This window comes from Ailuropoda melanoleuca, chromosome 9 (genome assembly GCF_002007445.2).
Source record: "Ailuropoda melanoleuca isolate Jingjing chromosome 9, ASM200744v2, whole genome shotgun sequence".
Classification (NCBI taxonomy): domain Eukaryota; kingdom Metazoa; phylum Chordata; class Mammalia; order Carnivora; family Ursidae; genus Ailuropoda; species Ailuropoda melanoleuca.
This window is the reverse complement of record NC_048226.1, coordinates 100,180,622-100,198,297: the sequence shown is the minus strand read 5'-3', so window position 1 is coordinate 100,198,297 and position 17,676 is coordinate 100,180,622. Positions and strand designations below refer to the sequence as shown.

The following is a 17,676-nucleotide window of genomic DNA, read 5'->3' as shown; positions in this document are numbered from 1 at the left end:
CCATGGAATCGAATGTCGGTGCCATGATGTCATCTAATACACGTTCCGTATTTACCAAACCATGATTTCCGGATAATCTTTTCTTCCTGTTGGATAAAAAATGCATACTTTAGTCTGCAACCCCTCCTTCTTCCAGTACAGCTTGTTCTAAGATGTTTTCTCTGTTGTGCTTCACTGACAAGAGGCTGGAATAGATATTACTGCTGTCCTGGGGCCTCTCCATGTGGGACCACCTTGAGCAAGGGCCCAGCGGAGGGGTCTCTCCATCCCCTCCATGGGGGTTGGTGTCATAGGAAGGGCCAGATCTGAACATGAGCCTTGGCCTTGGTCAGGTCATTCGTCTGTTCCTTTCTGGATCTTGGGTTCTCTAGGTTAAAAACAAACAAACAAATAAAAAAAACAAGGTTGCTGACTTGATTATTTCTAAGGCCCCTTTTTAATTCTGCCTTTTTGTAGCTAAAATCACTGAATTTTTGTTGTCAGGAGGGAGAGCTCGAGAGGTTACCAAGGTCATCTTTGCTGTGCCATCTGGCCCCGCGAGCTGCTCGCTGCTGGAATACCTGTACTGAATGAGAGCTCATCATCTCACAGGACTCTAGGGATTTTGACATTTCACTGCATATACATGTGTGTATTTTTTCCCCTGTTAGGTGTAGTATATCCATGGTATTGATCCTAATGTCCACTTTTCAGGGGCCCGGGGATGGAAACTGGGAGATGCCTAGTGTGTGGGGAGTAGGGCTTACTTAGGGAATCCCACTGGCTCAGGGCTTATTGTCTTCTGATGTTGGGGTTGGTCATCCTTGGAGATCATATGGACTGTGAAGTCCACCATGCAGTGTAGCCAAATTCATACCTGGATATTGGCTTGACAAGATGTCCATTGAAGGTAATCGAGCCCTAGCATCAAAGGTTCCTACCTTTGGGTATCTTTATTACAGTTTCAGGAGTCCTGGTCTTCCTCATAGCTGAGATGCCTTCCAAGGGCTCCTTTTGTTCCTGCATCACCACCTTCTTGATGTCATCAGAATTGGCCCCCTCTAGACAGTGGGTCATATGTCTCACACATGTGTTTGGCTTGGGGACATAGAAGGCCTTGCTAGTGTGCACCCATTCAGCTCAGGGATGACCTTGCCACTTGACCACTGGCTTGGTAGTGTCAGTGGATGCAGGCATGATGTTCTGAGCAAGGCCATCAAGCTACACTTTGTCAAAGGGGTCACCCCATCCTCTGGGAAGCAGTGTTGGTATGCACTGAGGTCATGAGTCTCTCCACCATGCTATAATTGTCATGGGAACCTTGGCTGGGGGGGCTTGGGTGGAAAGCAGTTGGTGGTAGATTAGGCATTGCTGATAATCTTGAGGGAGTTTGCATGGTTCTTGTGACTCATTCTCAGGAGGGCAAAGAAGAGATGGCAACTCCTTTGGTTCCACTCTTGAGGTGAATCTCACACTTTTCAAGAGAGCTGTAGACTCTATGACATATTTACTGTTAGCATCACTCCATTTGATGTTGATGTTAGTGGGTTCCTGCTCCTGCAGGATGGATACAGGGTTATCTGTTGATCACAAATTTTCTGTTTGCAACCTAGACGGACCTTTTTGATTTGTGATGGGTGGAATCATATACAATGGGAAGACGATGCAGTTGTTAAATGCAAAGGTCAATGCAGAAATCAATGATGGACACTGTGTCCACTTTTCCGGAGTTCAAAGCAGCCCTTGCTAGAGCAGGTGTCTAACACATCCCAGTCCTTGTACTCTGACCTTCATCATCAGGTCTGAGGGATGTGGCTGGCAAAAACATGTAGCAGAAAAGTGTAGCTTTCTGCTAAACAGAGTGGATCAGTGAGCTTCCACCATGAACCTTCCATATGCACAGACATCCTTCAGTCTTTTGTCAAAACATGAAAGTGAAAATTAGGGAAGGAAAAGTTGAATACACTCTGTGGTTTAATGACTGGAACATAAGTTTTGGATTTAAATATAGCTGGCATTTTAATTATTCAGCTATTGGGCACATTAAATCATTCTGTTTAACTTTTCTTACCATTAAAAAAGTGGATACTAATTACATTTTTTAAAAACCTCATTCAGGGAAGTACTTAGTATACTGGGAGACCCTCCCACTGTTTATCTGGTAGACTTAACAGCTCCCCAAAATAAGAACCTGGCTACTTAGTCCTCATTAACAAAAAAGTATCCTTACTTCTGTGTGAATTGAGCCTTTCTGATTCTTGTACCTCTCTTGAGTAAAGCCATAATTGCATTCCAACCATTTGAGTAAATAAGCCCCATGTTTTCAGCCTTGGTGAACAGACTATGTGGTCCCGTGCCTGTTAGAGCAGCAGCATACAGTGGAAGTGGAGGGATTGTGATTCCACTCTCTAGGGCTAGAATGCTATTAGGGACTTAACGGAGGTGTAGCAGTTTGAGGGAGGATGCCAGGGCTAATGAGATCAAAGACAGACTTGTCACAGATTTAACGTTGGATGAGATCTCGTAGTGCATTTGGTTTTGGGCCAGGAATCTAAGATGTGGATTTGAGCCCCTTTTCTCTTCCACACCGATGTACTTGGCTTTCCATGAGTACCAGGGGCCAGAGTCTAATGTTGGAATGCCGTGAGTTCCGTCTCTGTGGACCATAGTCGAGGTGGGAGCAGGCCTGTTCCGAAGCACTGAGTTGTGTCCTGTGGAGGGGGGCACGGGATATTGCATGCCTCCAAGGAGGAGGGGGTGCTTTTCCTCTGACTCTGAAGGTGGCAGTTGGCGACGTGGATCTGACAGTGATCAGATACCAGCACATTTGGTTTCCTACCAACACTGCTTTGTGGAGCTCCCTCTCTCCTTTCCTAGTGTTTTGCGTGACCCTACCCAAGGCCTCTGTCATGCCTGATGCCGAGTGTTTTTGCATGAGCGTGGCCGCCTCTCTCTCGAATCAGTTGCTGTGTGTTCTGCTTCTTTCTTTTTTTGTAGTCTGCTCACCTAGCCGTGCGCACGAGCCAGGGTCGCACGCCTGTCCACTCGCATCCTGTTTATTGATTATTCATTGGAGATGTTCTCCATATGCACTGCTGTCAACCCAGACGTGAATAAGACCTAGCCAGCTGGAAACATAAATTCATATCTGAATGAGATACACATCTACCAGAATAATCATAATTTAGAAAAATTGACAACACCTAATGTTGGCAAGGATCTGGAGCAACTGGAACTTTCTCATGTTGTTAGTGGGAGTGTAAAATGGTAAACCTAATTTGGAAAACTGCAGAACTTACTAAATAAAATATGCATCTGTCATAATGACCCAACAGTTTCACTCCTAAGTGTTTATCCAAGAGAAATGAAAATATATACCCACAAAAAACTTGCACAAGAATTTTTTTATAGCAGCTTGATCTTTATTATCCTCAAATTGGGAACAACTCAAATGCCAATGAATTAGAGAGTGGGTAAACAGATTGTGGTGTATTTGTACAATGGAATACTACCGAGCAATGAAAAAATATACCTGCTGCTGTCATGATCTGTATCCATTTACACAGTAGCACAGATGAAGCTGGAAGGCATGTTGCACAAGGGAAGCCAGCTATAAAGAGAACATACTATATGATTCTATTTATGTGAAATCCAAGGGAAGGCAAATCTAATCCATGGCAGAAATTTTCAGAAAAGTGGTTGCCCACGGGAGTGTCTGTCTTGGATTAGAAGGGGGCACAAGGGAGCTTCCCTGGTTGGTGGAAGTGTTCTGTATCTTTATTAGGCTGGTAGTTACATGGGGAATATGTTCCTTAAAACTTAGTTGTGTGCTTTCCCTATATGTAAAGTTCACCTCACATGAAAAAGAAAGTACTGACAGACCTCAGTTGGGAGATTTGCTCTTTGTAATGGTATGTGTTAGCAATTACGACTCCGCTTTCTGTGTATCTTATGTGTGAGCAGTTGACTACATTGAGGATGATGGGACCTCCATTTATCACAATTAGAGACGGTTGTTACACATGTGGAAAGGGGGGAAATTCAAATGAATCTTGTGTAAGTTTAGAACTTGAGGTTTCACGGTGAACTCCCAGTTTGTGGAAATTTCTGTATCATTGTCCATCTATATACCTGTGTCTATATAAAAATAGGTACAGAAATAGGTGTCACCATATATATGTGTCTGCACATGTAGGCACAGGCATATTCACGCACCTCAGGTTGTCCACTGAGAAAGCCACAAAGCAAGAGCATCTTAGTAGCAATGAGCACAGCTGGTACCCATTTCTTATTATCATTCTCCCACAAAAATGATCCGGTCTTCTTCAGAGAAGTGTCTAGTTTCCAGGGCAGGAAAAATATAAGATGATCCTGGAACATCCTTTTGTTCCATAAAGTAAGAAATTGCTTAAAGATCGATGAGGGCATGTCACAAGACACAGCAGCTTGCTCAAACAGATGCCAGACCTGGGACAGTCTGCGTGTCAGCATGAGTAATGTCAGTAACAGATTATAACCCATTGAATAAAACAAGAAGCCATTAATCCATGTGGATATTAACCAAATAAATGGGGAAGAAAAATCTCTTACAGTAGATTGGCATCTAATAAATGTGAAATGAATGATGATGGTAGAGGACTATCGGTGGGTGCTGCGCTAGTGGGTGAAAATTTAATGAGGAATAAGGTATTTGCCAATTCTCAAAGCATCCCCACACAAATTACTTATTGATTAATAGGAGGAAAATAGGAACTAAACAGAGGAGAAACCTTGCAGACATTATCTTATATTTATCTATATATTTATGTGAAAGAGATTGGGAGAGAATTCTAAAACAATGGGATAAAATGTGAACAATTTTTGAATTAGGTAATGGGAAATTTTTTTGTACTTTAAACTTTTTTATCAAGTTGAGATAATATTGAAAAGTTTAAAAGATAAACTTTAAAGTAGCAGAAGAAAACAATTATATTTTTAACTTCAGAGTGGAGGGTGTTTCCAACCATGACTGAAGAGCCATTAAAAAAAAAAAGTGCAAGAGAAGTAAAAGATTGATGCATTAATTGAAAGAAAGGTAACCATTTCTGCAAGCAAACAGTGCCAAAGACGGTGTCCAACTGAAAAATATTTGCAATTTACATCACAGACAAGGAGTAATTCCCTTAATATATAAAACCTGTAAATCTGGAAGAAAAAGGACTAAGAGGTCAATTAAAAAAAAAAAGAGGTCAAATGATATGAATATACACTTCACAAAAAAAGATGTGAAAATGGCTGCTTTTCTTGTATCCAAATCAGATTTCTGACTTGGTCTTTTAACAGTCCCAGCCACATCCCCCCTCCATGTGAATCTGGTGTCCTATCCCTTCTCAGCCACTGAGGGACTGCTGTGCCTCTCGAGTATGAGCCATTTTGATGGCTGGTGTTGCTCAAACCCATTCCTACATTATTGTGGATGTACCATTTAATTTGTAGTCACTTGGCATCTTTAAGGCATAATTAACACTGAAGAAAGAGTTTGGCTGAAAGTGCTAATTAACTGGAAAGTAATGGTGTGGCTTTCATTTGTATGTTTCATTGACATTAAGTAAACCATAGGGCTGGTCTCTTGGGAATGAACCCCAGCTGGGACCACTGGTCCTGAATGTTTGACTTATTAAGTGGATCATATCACAGCTATTAATCTTATGTTCTATCACAGAACTAGAGCAGAAGGAAATCTGCGGTGACAGGTCCAATTAGGGTCTTTAAAAATTAGAGATTTATATCTTAGACATATAAATTAGGATACTGTACAAGGGTGATGGTTTCTCTCTGGCAAGAGTCTTACTTAGATTAGAATCTTGAAACATTATTAATACAGAATGAATAATAATCGTTCATTTAGGAACTGGTAATAACCTTAGGGAGTATCTGGCATAACTCTGATTTTACAGGTGAGGATATGGGGAACTGGAGGAGGGATATGACTTTTCCAAGATGGTGTGAAGTTTTAATTGTGGTAAATCATAACTTCACTTGATGATTTTTGCCGTAGAACCTGGGAATCCTGGTGCAGCGTGTTTGTACTGAGACATGAGCAGTCCTACATCAGTGTGGCCCACCCTGTTACTTGGAGTCTTTTAATGTTTGCAATTAAATGGTCAGAAATCAACTTTGAGTGTAAATTACTTTCTGTAAAATGCAGCCACATTAACTGTACAGTTTGACAAGTTTTTTTTTTTTTTAAAGATTTTATTTATTTATTTGACAGAGACAGCCAGTGAGAGAGGGAACACAAGCAGGGGGAGCCGGGAGAGGAAGGAGCAGGCTCATAGCAGAAGAGCCTGATGTGGGGCGATCCCATAACACCGGGATCACGCCCTGAGCCGAAGGCAGACGCTTAACCGCTGTGCCACCCAGGCGCCCCCAGTTTGACAAGTTTTGACAGATGTATATCCCATGTAACCACCACCACCACCACCACAATGTAAAATATTCTCATACCCCCAAAAGTTTTCCTGACCCCGCTACAGTCAATCCTTTCTTGCCCCAACCCCAGGCAACTACTCATCTGCCTTTTGTCACTAAAGACTAACCTTTTGCAGCATCTGCTATACGTGCAATCATATATAGTATCGCGTACTCAGAATAATGTTCTTGAGATTCTTCATGTTGTGTGTCAGTAGTTTGTTCCATTTTGTTGCTGAATAGTATTCCATCCTATGGATGTACTATGATTAATCTAGTCACCTACCTCTTCTTGGACGTTGAGGTTATTTCCAGTTTGGGATTATTATGAATAAAATTTCCATAGATATTTACATACATGCCTTTGTGTGGATATGTGTTTTTATTTTTCTTGGTAGGAGTCTTATTGCTGAATAATATGTTAATTCTATAAGTTTTAAGGAATTCTGATGAGTTGTTTCCTAAAGTGATTGTGTTATTTTATATTACCACCAGCAATTTCTGAGAGTTCTAGTAGATTCCTTAGGATTTTTTTTTTGTTTTGTTTTTTTTGGTACATGATGGTGTTGGCTGTGAGCAGACAGTTTTGCTTCCTTTCTGACATGTATGTCTTTAATTTCTTTTTCTTACCTTATTGAACTTGCTAGGATCTCAAGTACAGTGTTGATAGGAGTAATGACAGCTATGTCCTTGCCTTAATCCAGATTAAAATCTGAACATTTAGTTTACTATGAGATGTGGTTTTATTTATTTATTTATTTTAAAAAGATTTTATTTATTTATTTGACAGAGATAGAGACAGCCAGCGAGAGAGGGAACACAAGCAGGGGGAGTGGGAGAGGAAGAAGCAGGCTCATTGCAGAGGAGCCTGACGTGGGGCTCGATCCCATAACGCCGGGATCACGCCCTGAGCTGAAGGCAGATGCGCTTAACCGCTGTGCCACCCAGGCGCCCCGAGATGTGGTTTTAAACTGCAAAACTTTTTCATGGGTGCACTTTACAGATTGAGGGTATTCCTTTCTATGTCTAGTTTGTGGAGAGTTTTAAAAAAAATCTTAAGTGGGTTTTGAATTTTGTCAACTGTTTTCTGATGCTATTGAGGTGATTCTATGGCTTTTCTTTTTTGTCTGGTAACAGTCTCTTGATATGGTGAATGACATTAACTGATTTTCTGATGTTATACCAACCTCGCATTGTTGAGATAAACTTAGTCATGATGCGTTTTTCATCCTATCTATTACTGAATTTAGGATTTTTATATCTAAATTCATGAGGGATAGGTCTGTGGTTTTCTTTCCATGTAAGCTCTGTGTTATTTTGGTATTTGGGTAAGACCGCACTCATAAAAAGAAGGGGGACATTTCCTCTATTTTCTGAAGGTGTTTGTATAAAACTGTATTGTCTCTAACCTAAGGTTTTAATAGAATTCATCAGGGAAACCTCCTGGCTTTGGGCTTCCTTTAGGAGGACTGTTTGCATTTGTGAATGCAGTGTCTTCAGTTGACATGAGGCTCTCAGGTTTTCTATTTTTTCCTGGTTCCATTTGGTAATGTGTTTATTTAAGTTGAATCTATTGGCACTAAACTGTACTATTTTATTATCCCTTTAATGTGTGTAGGATCTCTGCTGACACTCACTTTCATTTTTGATACTGGTAATTAGTTTCTTCTTTTTTTTTTTTGATCAGACTAACTTAGATTGTCACATTTATTGGTATTTTCAAGAACTAGACTTTATTTTTCTCCGTTTATCCATTTTCAAGTTTTTTGTTTGTTTTTGTTTTATTTTGTTTTTAGATCTTATTTCTTTATTTGACAGAGTGTGCACAAGCAGGGTGAGCAGCAGAGGGAGAGGAAGAAGCAGGCTCCCCACTGAACAGAGAGCCTGATGTGGGGCTTGGTCTCAGGACCCTGGGATTATGACCTGAGCTGAAGGCAGTCACTTAACTGACTGAGCCATCTAGGTGCCCCTATCCATTTTCTTTTTAATGATTGCCTGATTCTGCCTTTCTTGCTAAGATGTTGTTCCTTCTTATCCAACTCCTGGCATTCCAGGTGTAATAGTCTTTGGTACCTCTCTAAATCCTAGGATACTTCTCTGTACCATGTAACAATTTATCTAAAAATGTCTCTGGGCCTGTGTCTTTAACTAGACTTGAGTCCGCATAGGTGACATTGTGCCTTCTGCCATCATCCTTTGCACATAATAGACATTTGTTCAGGGTCAATGAGTGAGTGGGTAGATGGATGAATGAATGCTCTTCTGAGTAGTTTCCAAAAATGGCAAGAGAGTGGGCTGTGCAGCCATGTGGCTCCGCATTTAAATCCTGGATGTGCTGCTTCCTGGGTGTGTGGCCTGGGCCAGTCACCTAACAGCTCTGAGCCTTGTTTATGCAAACAGGACTTTCCTTGTAAGACTCTTAAGAACTTTAGAGTCAGTATGTATAGATGACGTATCATGGTATTTGGTACCTAGTAGGTGCTCAATAAAAGGTAGCCACTGAAAGACCTTTTATTTTAGCTCAGATAATAAGTTGTATGCTTAGAAAATGTTTTCTTTAGTTCCTTGCCCATAACTGATTTCTGTAATAGTCTTTTTTTCTAAGTAAGGACTGCAGCATACTCTGAGAAGGGAAAGTCTGAGGGTAGAGTAGCACATTGCTTCTCATTATTTTGTGATTGAAAAAAAAGTTGGAGCGTCCTATGGCTTTTACCTTACCAACCCACTTTCTGTTTTTATTAAAATATTCTAATTTTATAGGGCCAAGGAGGGCTTTTTTGTTTTCATTTCTGTTTGTTTTTTTAAGAAAGAAAGAAAGGCAGTAGTACTCAATAATTGCACAAAATCTTCAATTTCCTTGATTTTTATAAATTATTTTCCCTGTAATCCTTTCTTTTCTTTGGTTCTTTACAGAGCAAAAGACATAGCCAATTCCAAAACACAGAAACACGGACTGTTTCTTCTTCGTTCCATAGTACTTGATTGTTATGTATCCCTATGAATTTTTTGCTGCCTTCCTAGGTGATTTCTACTACATCTCTCCCTGAAGGTGACTTTTAAGTTTATCTTACAAAAACAAAGTCTGTGCTACGTTTGTGTGACTGCATAGGTTTGGGCATTTCAAGGCCATTATTCAGAATGTTTCCCTGACCGCTGTGCCTGCAGTTTGAGAAAACCGCCATGTGTATGCTCGTTGTTGGGTTGGCTCCATCAATAAGTTACTTAATTCAGGTATTCATTCCCTCAGTGTTTACCGAGCTTTCTGAGCCCCAGCACCACACCTTACTCATCTTGTTTTAAGCATAGAGCCTGGCACTCAGAAAGTACCCAGAAGTGCTTGAAAGGATGAATGAAAAATAGACCAAACAAATAAAGGTCAGTTGTATTCAGGAAGTTGTTACAGGAAGGCTTATTGGGGGCACCTGGGGGGCTCAGTCGGTGAAGTGACTGCCTTCAGCTCAGGTCATGATCCCGGGGTCCTGGGATTGAGCCCAGAGTTGGGTTCCCTGCTCATCGAGGAGCCTGCTTCTCCCTCTGCCTCTTCCCCTGCTTGTGCTATCTCTCTCTCTCTCACTCTTAAGTAAATACATAAATATAAAAAAAAAAAGGCTTATTGGGATGTGTGTATGTGGGGGTCTTGTCATTTGCTGATGATGAGGGATTTTTCAAAAAGCGTAAGAAACATTCACAAGAAACCAGCAATCCTTTTGAGGTGATAGAACTGTGCTTTATACTATGGGAAAAGGATTTGGGATTTTGGTGAGTCTAAAATATGATCTTTGGGTATTAAAAAATATTCTGTATTTTCTCGAGCCTTTTTAAAGTGATGAAGTGTAGGGGTGCCTGGGTGGCACAGCGTTATTAAGCGTCAGCCTTCGGCTCAGGGGCGTGATCCCGGCGTTATGGGATCAAGCCCCACATCAGGCTCCTCTGCTGTTTATACCACATTTTTGTAGTTGGAGAGAATCAGGAAGGCATTCCTGGTGGTACAGAAGTTGAAGGGAACCTGTAAGCCTATAGGTGTGAAAGACACCTTGAGAAGGGGTGGGAAGTGAACTTTTAAAATGACACCGAAAGCCTTGAACAGACATTTCTCAAAGACAATAATAAACCGGCCAGTAAGCACATGAAAAGATGCTCAGTATCACTAGTCATTAGGAAAATGCAAATCAAGACCAAAAAGAGATACCACTTGACACCCGTTCGGAGGGCTACTATAAAAAACAAACAAACCTATGAAACTGAAAATAACAGATGTTGACAAGGATGTGGAGAAATTAGAACCCGTAGGCACTGTCGGTGGGAACGTAAGATGATCCAGCAACTGTGGAAAATGGCGTGGTGATCCCTAAATCAATTAAATGTATATAAATGAATGAATACCCAGAGGATTGAAAGCACCATCTCAGGACCACTGTCTCTCTCCCCATGTTCATGGCAGCATCATTCACAGCAGCTGAGAGATCGAAGAAACCCAAGTGTCCCTCAACAGATAGATAAACGAAATGTGGCCTGTGCATGCATTGCAGTGTTATCCAGCTTTAAAACAGATGTTCTGATACCTGTTATGACCTTTGAAGACATGAAGCTGAGTGAAACCAGTCCCAAAAGGACAAAAGCTAGGACTCCTTTTACAGGAGGTTCTGAGAGGCCTCTAATTCATAGAGACAGAAAGAGCATGGGTGGTATCCAGGGCTGGGGGAGGGCAGGGGGGGTGGTTAGTGTTTAATGGGGAGAGAGTTTCAGTTTGGGAAAATGAAAAAGTTCTGCATGTGGACGGAGGGTGGTGATGGTTGCACGACTGTGCAGATGTACGTAATGCCACACAACTGTACACGTAAAAATGGTTGAAATGGCAAATTTTATGATATATCTCTTACCATGATAAAAAATGCAGGGGGAGAAATAGCACTGAAATCCATTTTCCATTTCTTCCCGTTTTAATTCATGTCGCCTCAGGGTATCAGATGGCGAGTTTGCAGAGGGAGAAAGGAATTCTTTTTAATGAGGGTCTACTTGTTCTGCTGCTACATTTTCTCATCGAATCTGCACCGGAGTCGACTGAGCTGGGGATTCGTCGTTGTCCCCATGTCACAGTGGAGAAGTGAGCTGAGAGTGGCGGGAAGGCGTGGCGCGGATCTTGGGGAGCCAGAGGGCCACGCTGAGCCTGGCCTCCACACCTGTTCCCCGCCCGCCGCACCGTGCTGTTCACACGTTTCTGGAGTCTCTTGGGAAAGTCACTGTCTTCCTTGGGGTGCCCATCTCTGACGACATGCACATAGAGGTGTGTTCTTCATTTTTAAAAGGTCTGTAGCTGTGGCTGCCTATCCGCTGGAGGGAAGAAATAGGTCAATGAACGCACAGACCGAAGGCCGAACTCTTGCCAGGAAGGTTTATGGAAATAGGCTCTTGAACGTGGAGAGGAAGGCAGCTAGCTCCTCCTGTCCTTTTGGAAGCGCGGCTTCACTTTGCTCTTACCAGGTGACAGGGTACTTAGGCCCCACCTGGAGCACATGGCTTTGAAGCCCTGTTGGCCATTGCCCGTGCCACCCCTGTTCCTCTGGGCTCTGTGAGCTCTGCCTTCCACGAGCGTCGTCCGACTGATGGCCACACGTGGATGCTTTCTCACACCCTTGTCTCCATGGCGTGGCTGCAGCAGTGGGTGTTCTGGCCTGTCTTCTGGAAGGTCTGTCTTCCTTGGATTTCCGTGACACTGGCCTTTTGTCTCTTGTTGCTGGTGCTTTCCGCGTCCTGTCTGTGACTCCACACCCTAATCCAGGGTCACGAAGATCTACTTCTGTTTTCTTCTTACAGTTTATCAGCAAGCTCTTTACAGAAAGAACCATATGGTGAATATTTCAGTTTTGCTGGCCACAAATGGTCACTGTAATATGTTCTTTGTTTTTCGTTGTTGTTTTACAACCTTTTAAAACTAAAAACTGCTCTTGGGGCGTATAAAACCAGGCTACAGGCCACATTGGGCTCACAGGCCATAGTTTGCTGATGCCTGTGTTAGGACTTCACTGTGGAAGGTTGAGTTACTCTAGTGAGGAGTTGAGCTGGGTTTGAGGTTTCTTGTTGCTATAGTTACTTGGGTGCACCATAGGCTCCCACATTCCTCTAGTGTTGTCTTGTACAGGGTAGGGGGAAGAGGGAAGAGAAGAAAGGAGGGACTGTTGAGGTACCAGGTGTTTTTCCCAGAATGGTCACCCTACATCCTCAGCCCTCCCTGCATGCCAGCACCATAGTGGGGTCTTTCCACACCTTTGTTCCTTCCCCACTGCTGCTGGTGGCAGGAGCAGATGGGGCTTCTCTGCTGTCCTTGTCCCACACTGTGCACCCGGGTCTTCTGTGTTGGGCTCCCTTGGCACCCCTGCTCCTCTCCAACATGGCAGCCCATCTCTGCCTCATATCCGGTAGGCACTGTGGATGAGTGGGTTTCCAGCCCCGCTCGGTGGTGGGAGACCTCTAATAGTGCTGGTATGGGGTTCTGGCTGGGACTAGCTTCTGCCCTTCCCCCTGCTAGAATGTCCTAGAATGGGTATTTATCCCTGCCGCTATGCCCTTGGCGTTGGCTGCCCCTCCTCCAGAAGCTTAGGCTTTTGCTTCAGAGGAGAAAGTAGGGTCTGGATAGGGATAAGAGGGAAGTATGGGGTTGGGGCTGGGGTGCTGGTTTCTTACCCTTCCTTCAGTGGCTGCTGACCCCCTTCCTCTGTGCCTGTGCTACTGAGGAAGGCTCCCTCTGCTCTCCTGCACCCTGGCCAGTCCTTCGTGTGTAATACCCAGGAAGGTCCATGGTGAAGAGCCTAGAGTGGGTGTGAACTGCCTTCTTGTCTGGGTTCCCAGGGGGTCTTCACTATTATTGGAGCCCTTACTCAGCCTTTAGCAATTCATTAACCTTGAGCTCATTCCTTCCTGCTGGCCTGTATGGTGGCTGGCTCTACGCTTGCTGACAAGGTGTCCCTACCCTTACCTTCTACAAGGGCCTTGTACCTCCTGGTCTTCTGGCTCCATGGTTGCGCTGTGACTTCATCTCTTGATGGGTTCAAGGAAGTGCCAGGAGTTTGTAGCTCATCAGCTTTCCTGACTGTTGGCCTGGGAGCCACACTCTACCTCTCTGGTAGGAGCGCCACCTCTCCCCACCCCCTCATCTGTATGTGTAAGTGATGCTGACAGAAATGTGTTTTTCTGTCTAAAATGCTCTGTGAACCACAGAATAATTTTGGACCTTTTTTCCATTTGCGTATCTGGGCTGGGAATTGTTAGCGCAGACGCAGGCCATCGTGGGACAGACGGTGTGGGCGCCGGGTATTGGAGTTGCCCAGCTGGGGTTATCTTCAGCCTTACCTAAGTGAAGCCTGCCTTCTGGAAGAACACTGGTCAACTTCAGGATTGTTAACGTATCATTTTTACATCATTTTAGACCCTGGAAGCTATCCTGAATTTCAAATACTCTGGAGGTCCGGGCCACGTTGAAGGATATTACAGGAACCTCTCCTTGGGGCTGCATGTGGAAGCTGAGCCGTCGGTATTCTTCACCCGAGTCAGCACTCTGCCGGCGACCAGGTAAATGGATCTCTGTTCTGTCATGGCCTTTTTCTAGAGTCTGACAGCACTGCATTTGGAATTCTGACCTCGGTGTTCATCTTGGTCCCACCTCTAGTCAAATCCAAACCATTGTGCCAAGTTGCTTAGCCTCCCTGGCACTTTGGTTCTGTATCAGAAAAACAGGCATTCTACAGAAATGCTTGTTTCAGTTAGTTGTGAGTGGATGGGCTGTACACCTTCTCGGATGGCATAAGGATGTTAACATTGCCGCATGCTTGTTGGTGGTCATCGTTGTACAGGATGTGCTGGGCCTGAGCCTGGGCCTGGCTTCAGTCTGGTTCAGCTTGCCTGTTGGTAGGGGTTCAGCAGCTAGCCCCATGCCCTGGGCACTCCTCGAGGAGTCCTGCCTGTTTTCTGTGTCACTGCTGGCATCTCAGTAAGACTCTTTGTGCATAGCCAGGCTGTCCAGCATCTAGGCACCTGTTTTCATGGAGCTCCCAGCCATCTGGAGCACTGGCCTGTTTCTGCCCAGGGAGCCCTTCTTGCACAGAAGTTTTCTCTCCTAGCTATTTCTCTAGGCCTATTCTTCCTTCAGGGGGAAAGAAATCAAACGGCGTGTCTACTTCAAACCCGAGGTGGCCAGGGGTCCTAGAGGTATTTCCTAAGGTGGGAGAATGACAATTTCCCACTTTGACTTAGGATGAGCTGGGAGTGGTGGGGACTGAAAGTGGTGGATGGTGTTCCTGCTAACCGGAGACACTCTGCTGCTCAGATCCCTGCCCCAGTGGTCAGCAGCCTGTGGAAAGTAGGTGCTGATGAGCACTGAATACTTGCATATCTTCACATCCAGTGGTGCCTTACCTATTGGCGCAGGATGCGGTGGGATAGTAATATCTGTTCTTAGTAGAGTTAAGGCGGTAGTGATGACAAGCACCTCTGTGGCCTGGAACTGCAGAGAGAGCATCACATGCAGCATCCCCGCCCCCCCAAAACGGGTTCTGTACTCCATGGGGTAAAATAGATGGGTGTTGCTGCCCATGTTAATGTTGATATAAAACTCCCTTTAAAGTGATACAGCCACAAATAATAAGTGTAGTTTTAGTTTATAAGAAAGACTTTTTCTTCCCAGCCATCGGAGAATGGTTTCACAAGAATTAATGGCTTAGCTTGGGCATCTTAGCCTCACATTTCATCATCTGTCAGTTTTTCAGTCCGTGGAGTAATAGTCTTTCTTGCCAAGGCTTGCCTCTGTTTTGAATTTGTTGTATAAAGCATCAAAGCACTTGCCCCTCGGGGAGCCATGGCCAGGACAGCTGCCAGACGCTGTTCGCTGTTCCCGTGTTCCAGGCCCTTCCTGTGCATTAGGGCTGCTCCACGATGTATCTGCCGTGTTTCCCTCTCATCCCTGTGTTGCCTGCTGCCACTGCTCATAGAAGTAGTTCTTGGAAGCAGCACAGGCTGTCACAGAGTTCGGTTTGTTCCCCCCTCTTGATATCCAGCTTGCACGTCATGGCCTCTGCTGCCCTGAATGACAATTTAAGATGAGAAAAATGCCACCACGTGGAATGGAGCAAACACACGGTTGGAAGAGTCAGTGGTTAGCACAAGTGCTGCTTGGCTCCCAAATTCCCCGCCCGTTGACCCTGCTCTCTTTCCGCTTGGCCTGTGTGATCCTCTTCCTGCTCTTGGGATGGAGACTGGATTTCTTCTAATCTTCCCTTTCTATCCCTGCTAAGCCTAATCCTCCCCAGATCCTGTGGATTGAGCCTTGGAAATGTCTCCTGACCACCCTGTGCATTCCACTGCACATCTCAGTTACCTTTCCTTGGGACTCTAGGAATAGTTGCCTTTGTGGTCCCCCTACTTCCAGTTTTGCTCCTGCATCATCCTGTAAATACAAATGTTCCCACGTCACTGTCTGGCTTAACGACTTTCCCAGGACTTAGGAGATAAAGTTCGAGGTCCCTACTGTGATATTCATGGTACTTAAAAATTTGACCCAGACCTTTCTCTCGAGCCTCCAGTTCCATTTGCCCCCCAGTTCTCACTGGAGATTCTCACTGGGTATGTCAACACAGTTTCCTGCAATATGCCATTGCATACATCTTTTTCTAAAACTCTTCTTAAACTTCATTCCTTAACCTTTTGGAAAATATTTGTTGGCCATTGATGATCTATGTCACCATTTTTGTAAAATTTTCCTGAACATGACTAGATAGAGTGAGTTGGTCCTTCTTTGGGTCTCTGTACTTCTAAATCCTTACCAGACTGTAAACCTTTAAACCAGCACCTTCAATGTTTCACTTATTCTTAAAATCAATACTTCCGATGTTTCACATGCTATATAAGCACTCAGTGGGGTAAGAGGTGGATAGAGCATAGTCCTTGTGTTTCATCAGCCTGATAAAAGCTCATCAGGCAGAAGCAATACCAAATGGAAACATGGGTCTATATTAAGGAATGTCGAATCCCAGAAATAGAAATAGCAAGTGAATAAATATCAGAGATTCTTCCCCTTGCTCCTTAATTTCTTTAAAAGACTATTGACTATTTAAAGAAAAAATAAGAGCATTTAATTTTGTAGTGTATATCATATATAGAAGTAAAATACGCAACAGAAAATAGCACAGAGAAAAGGAAGGGAAATGGAGGAGAGGAGAAATTGTAGTTCTTATATGCTATGTATTGCCACATTCTAACTTCAACCATATCATAAGTTAAAGACGCATATTGTAAATCCTTTAGCAACCACTTAAAATATGGGTAATAAGCCAGAAGAGAGAAAATGGGTTACTAAAAAATACTTAATCTGAAAAGTGGGGAAGAGGTGGCAAGAAAGGAGAAAAGCATGAGAGACTATGGACTATGAGAAACAAACTGAGGGCTTCAGAGGGGCGGGGGGTGGGGGAATGGGATAGACTGGTGATGGGTAGTAAGGAGGGCACGTATTGCATGGTGCACTGGGTGTTATACGCAACTAATGAAGCATCAAACTTTACATCGGAATCTGGGGATGTACTGTATGGTGATTAACACAATATAATAAAATAAAATTAAAAAAAAAAAAGAAACCGGGGATGTACTGTATGGTGACTAACATAATATAATAAAAAAACATTAAAATAAAAAAAAAAGAAAGGAGAGGGTGTTCCAAGATGGCGGAGGAGCAGGAGACCTAAAGTTTGTCTGGTCCCAGGAATTCAGCGAGAGGGCTACCAAACCATTCCAAATACCTATGAATGCAACTGGAGAATGAAGAAAAGAGTAGCAGAAACTCTATGAACAGAAAGGCAACCACTTTCTGCAAGGAGGAGAAAAGATGGAGGAGGAGTAGGCGACCCTTTCTCAGCTGGTCCGAGTCGAGCTGGATATCTACCAGACCATTCTGAACACCCACAGAATCAGCCTGAGACGCAGGAAGATACATCTGGATCTCTACAAATGAACATCTCCAGTGCTGAGTATTGAGGTACGAAGCGGGGAGCTGTGAATCCGAGCACAGATATAGGAAGATAAAGGGAAGGGGGAGGGAGCCTCTGCACTCAGGCGCCGGGAAGCAATAGCCCCTTGTGCTGGGGAGCGGGCTGGACTGTCAGACCAGCACCCACAAGAGAGCGGACTGAGACAGTGAGTGTGGGAACGCCCGTGTCCAAACTGAAAACAGGAGCTCCCGACCGCACACTCGAACTAGAGTGAAAC

The 17,676-nt window shown here is 43.9% G+C and overlaps 1 protein-coding gene across 9 annotated transcripts in view; it reads left to right on the top strand.

The window, feature by feature from the left end:
• Positions 1-17,676, top strand: part of TRAPPC9 (trafficking protein particle complex 9) — a 601,443-nt gene that overhangs the window by 375,006 nt on the left and 208,761 nt on the right. For all 9 annotated transcript variants that reach the window (XM_019801179.2, XM_034668653.1, XM_034668654.1 and 6 more), the window contains one exon: positions 13,853-13,995. In XM_019801179.2, the coding sequence (XP_019656738.1) occupies positions 13,853-13,995 (143 nt within the window). The remainder of the gene's footprint in view (positions 1-13,852; positions 13,996-17,676) is intronic.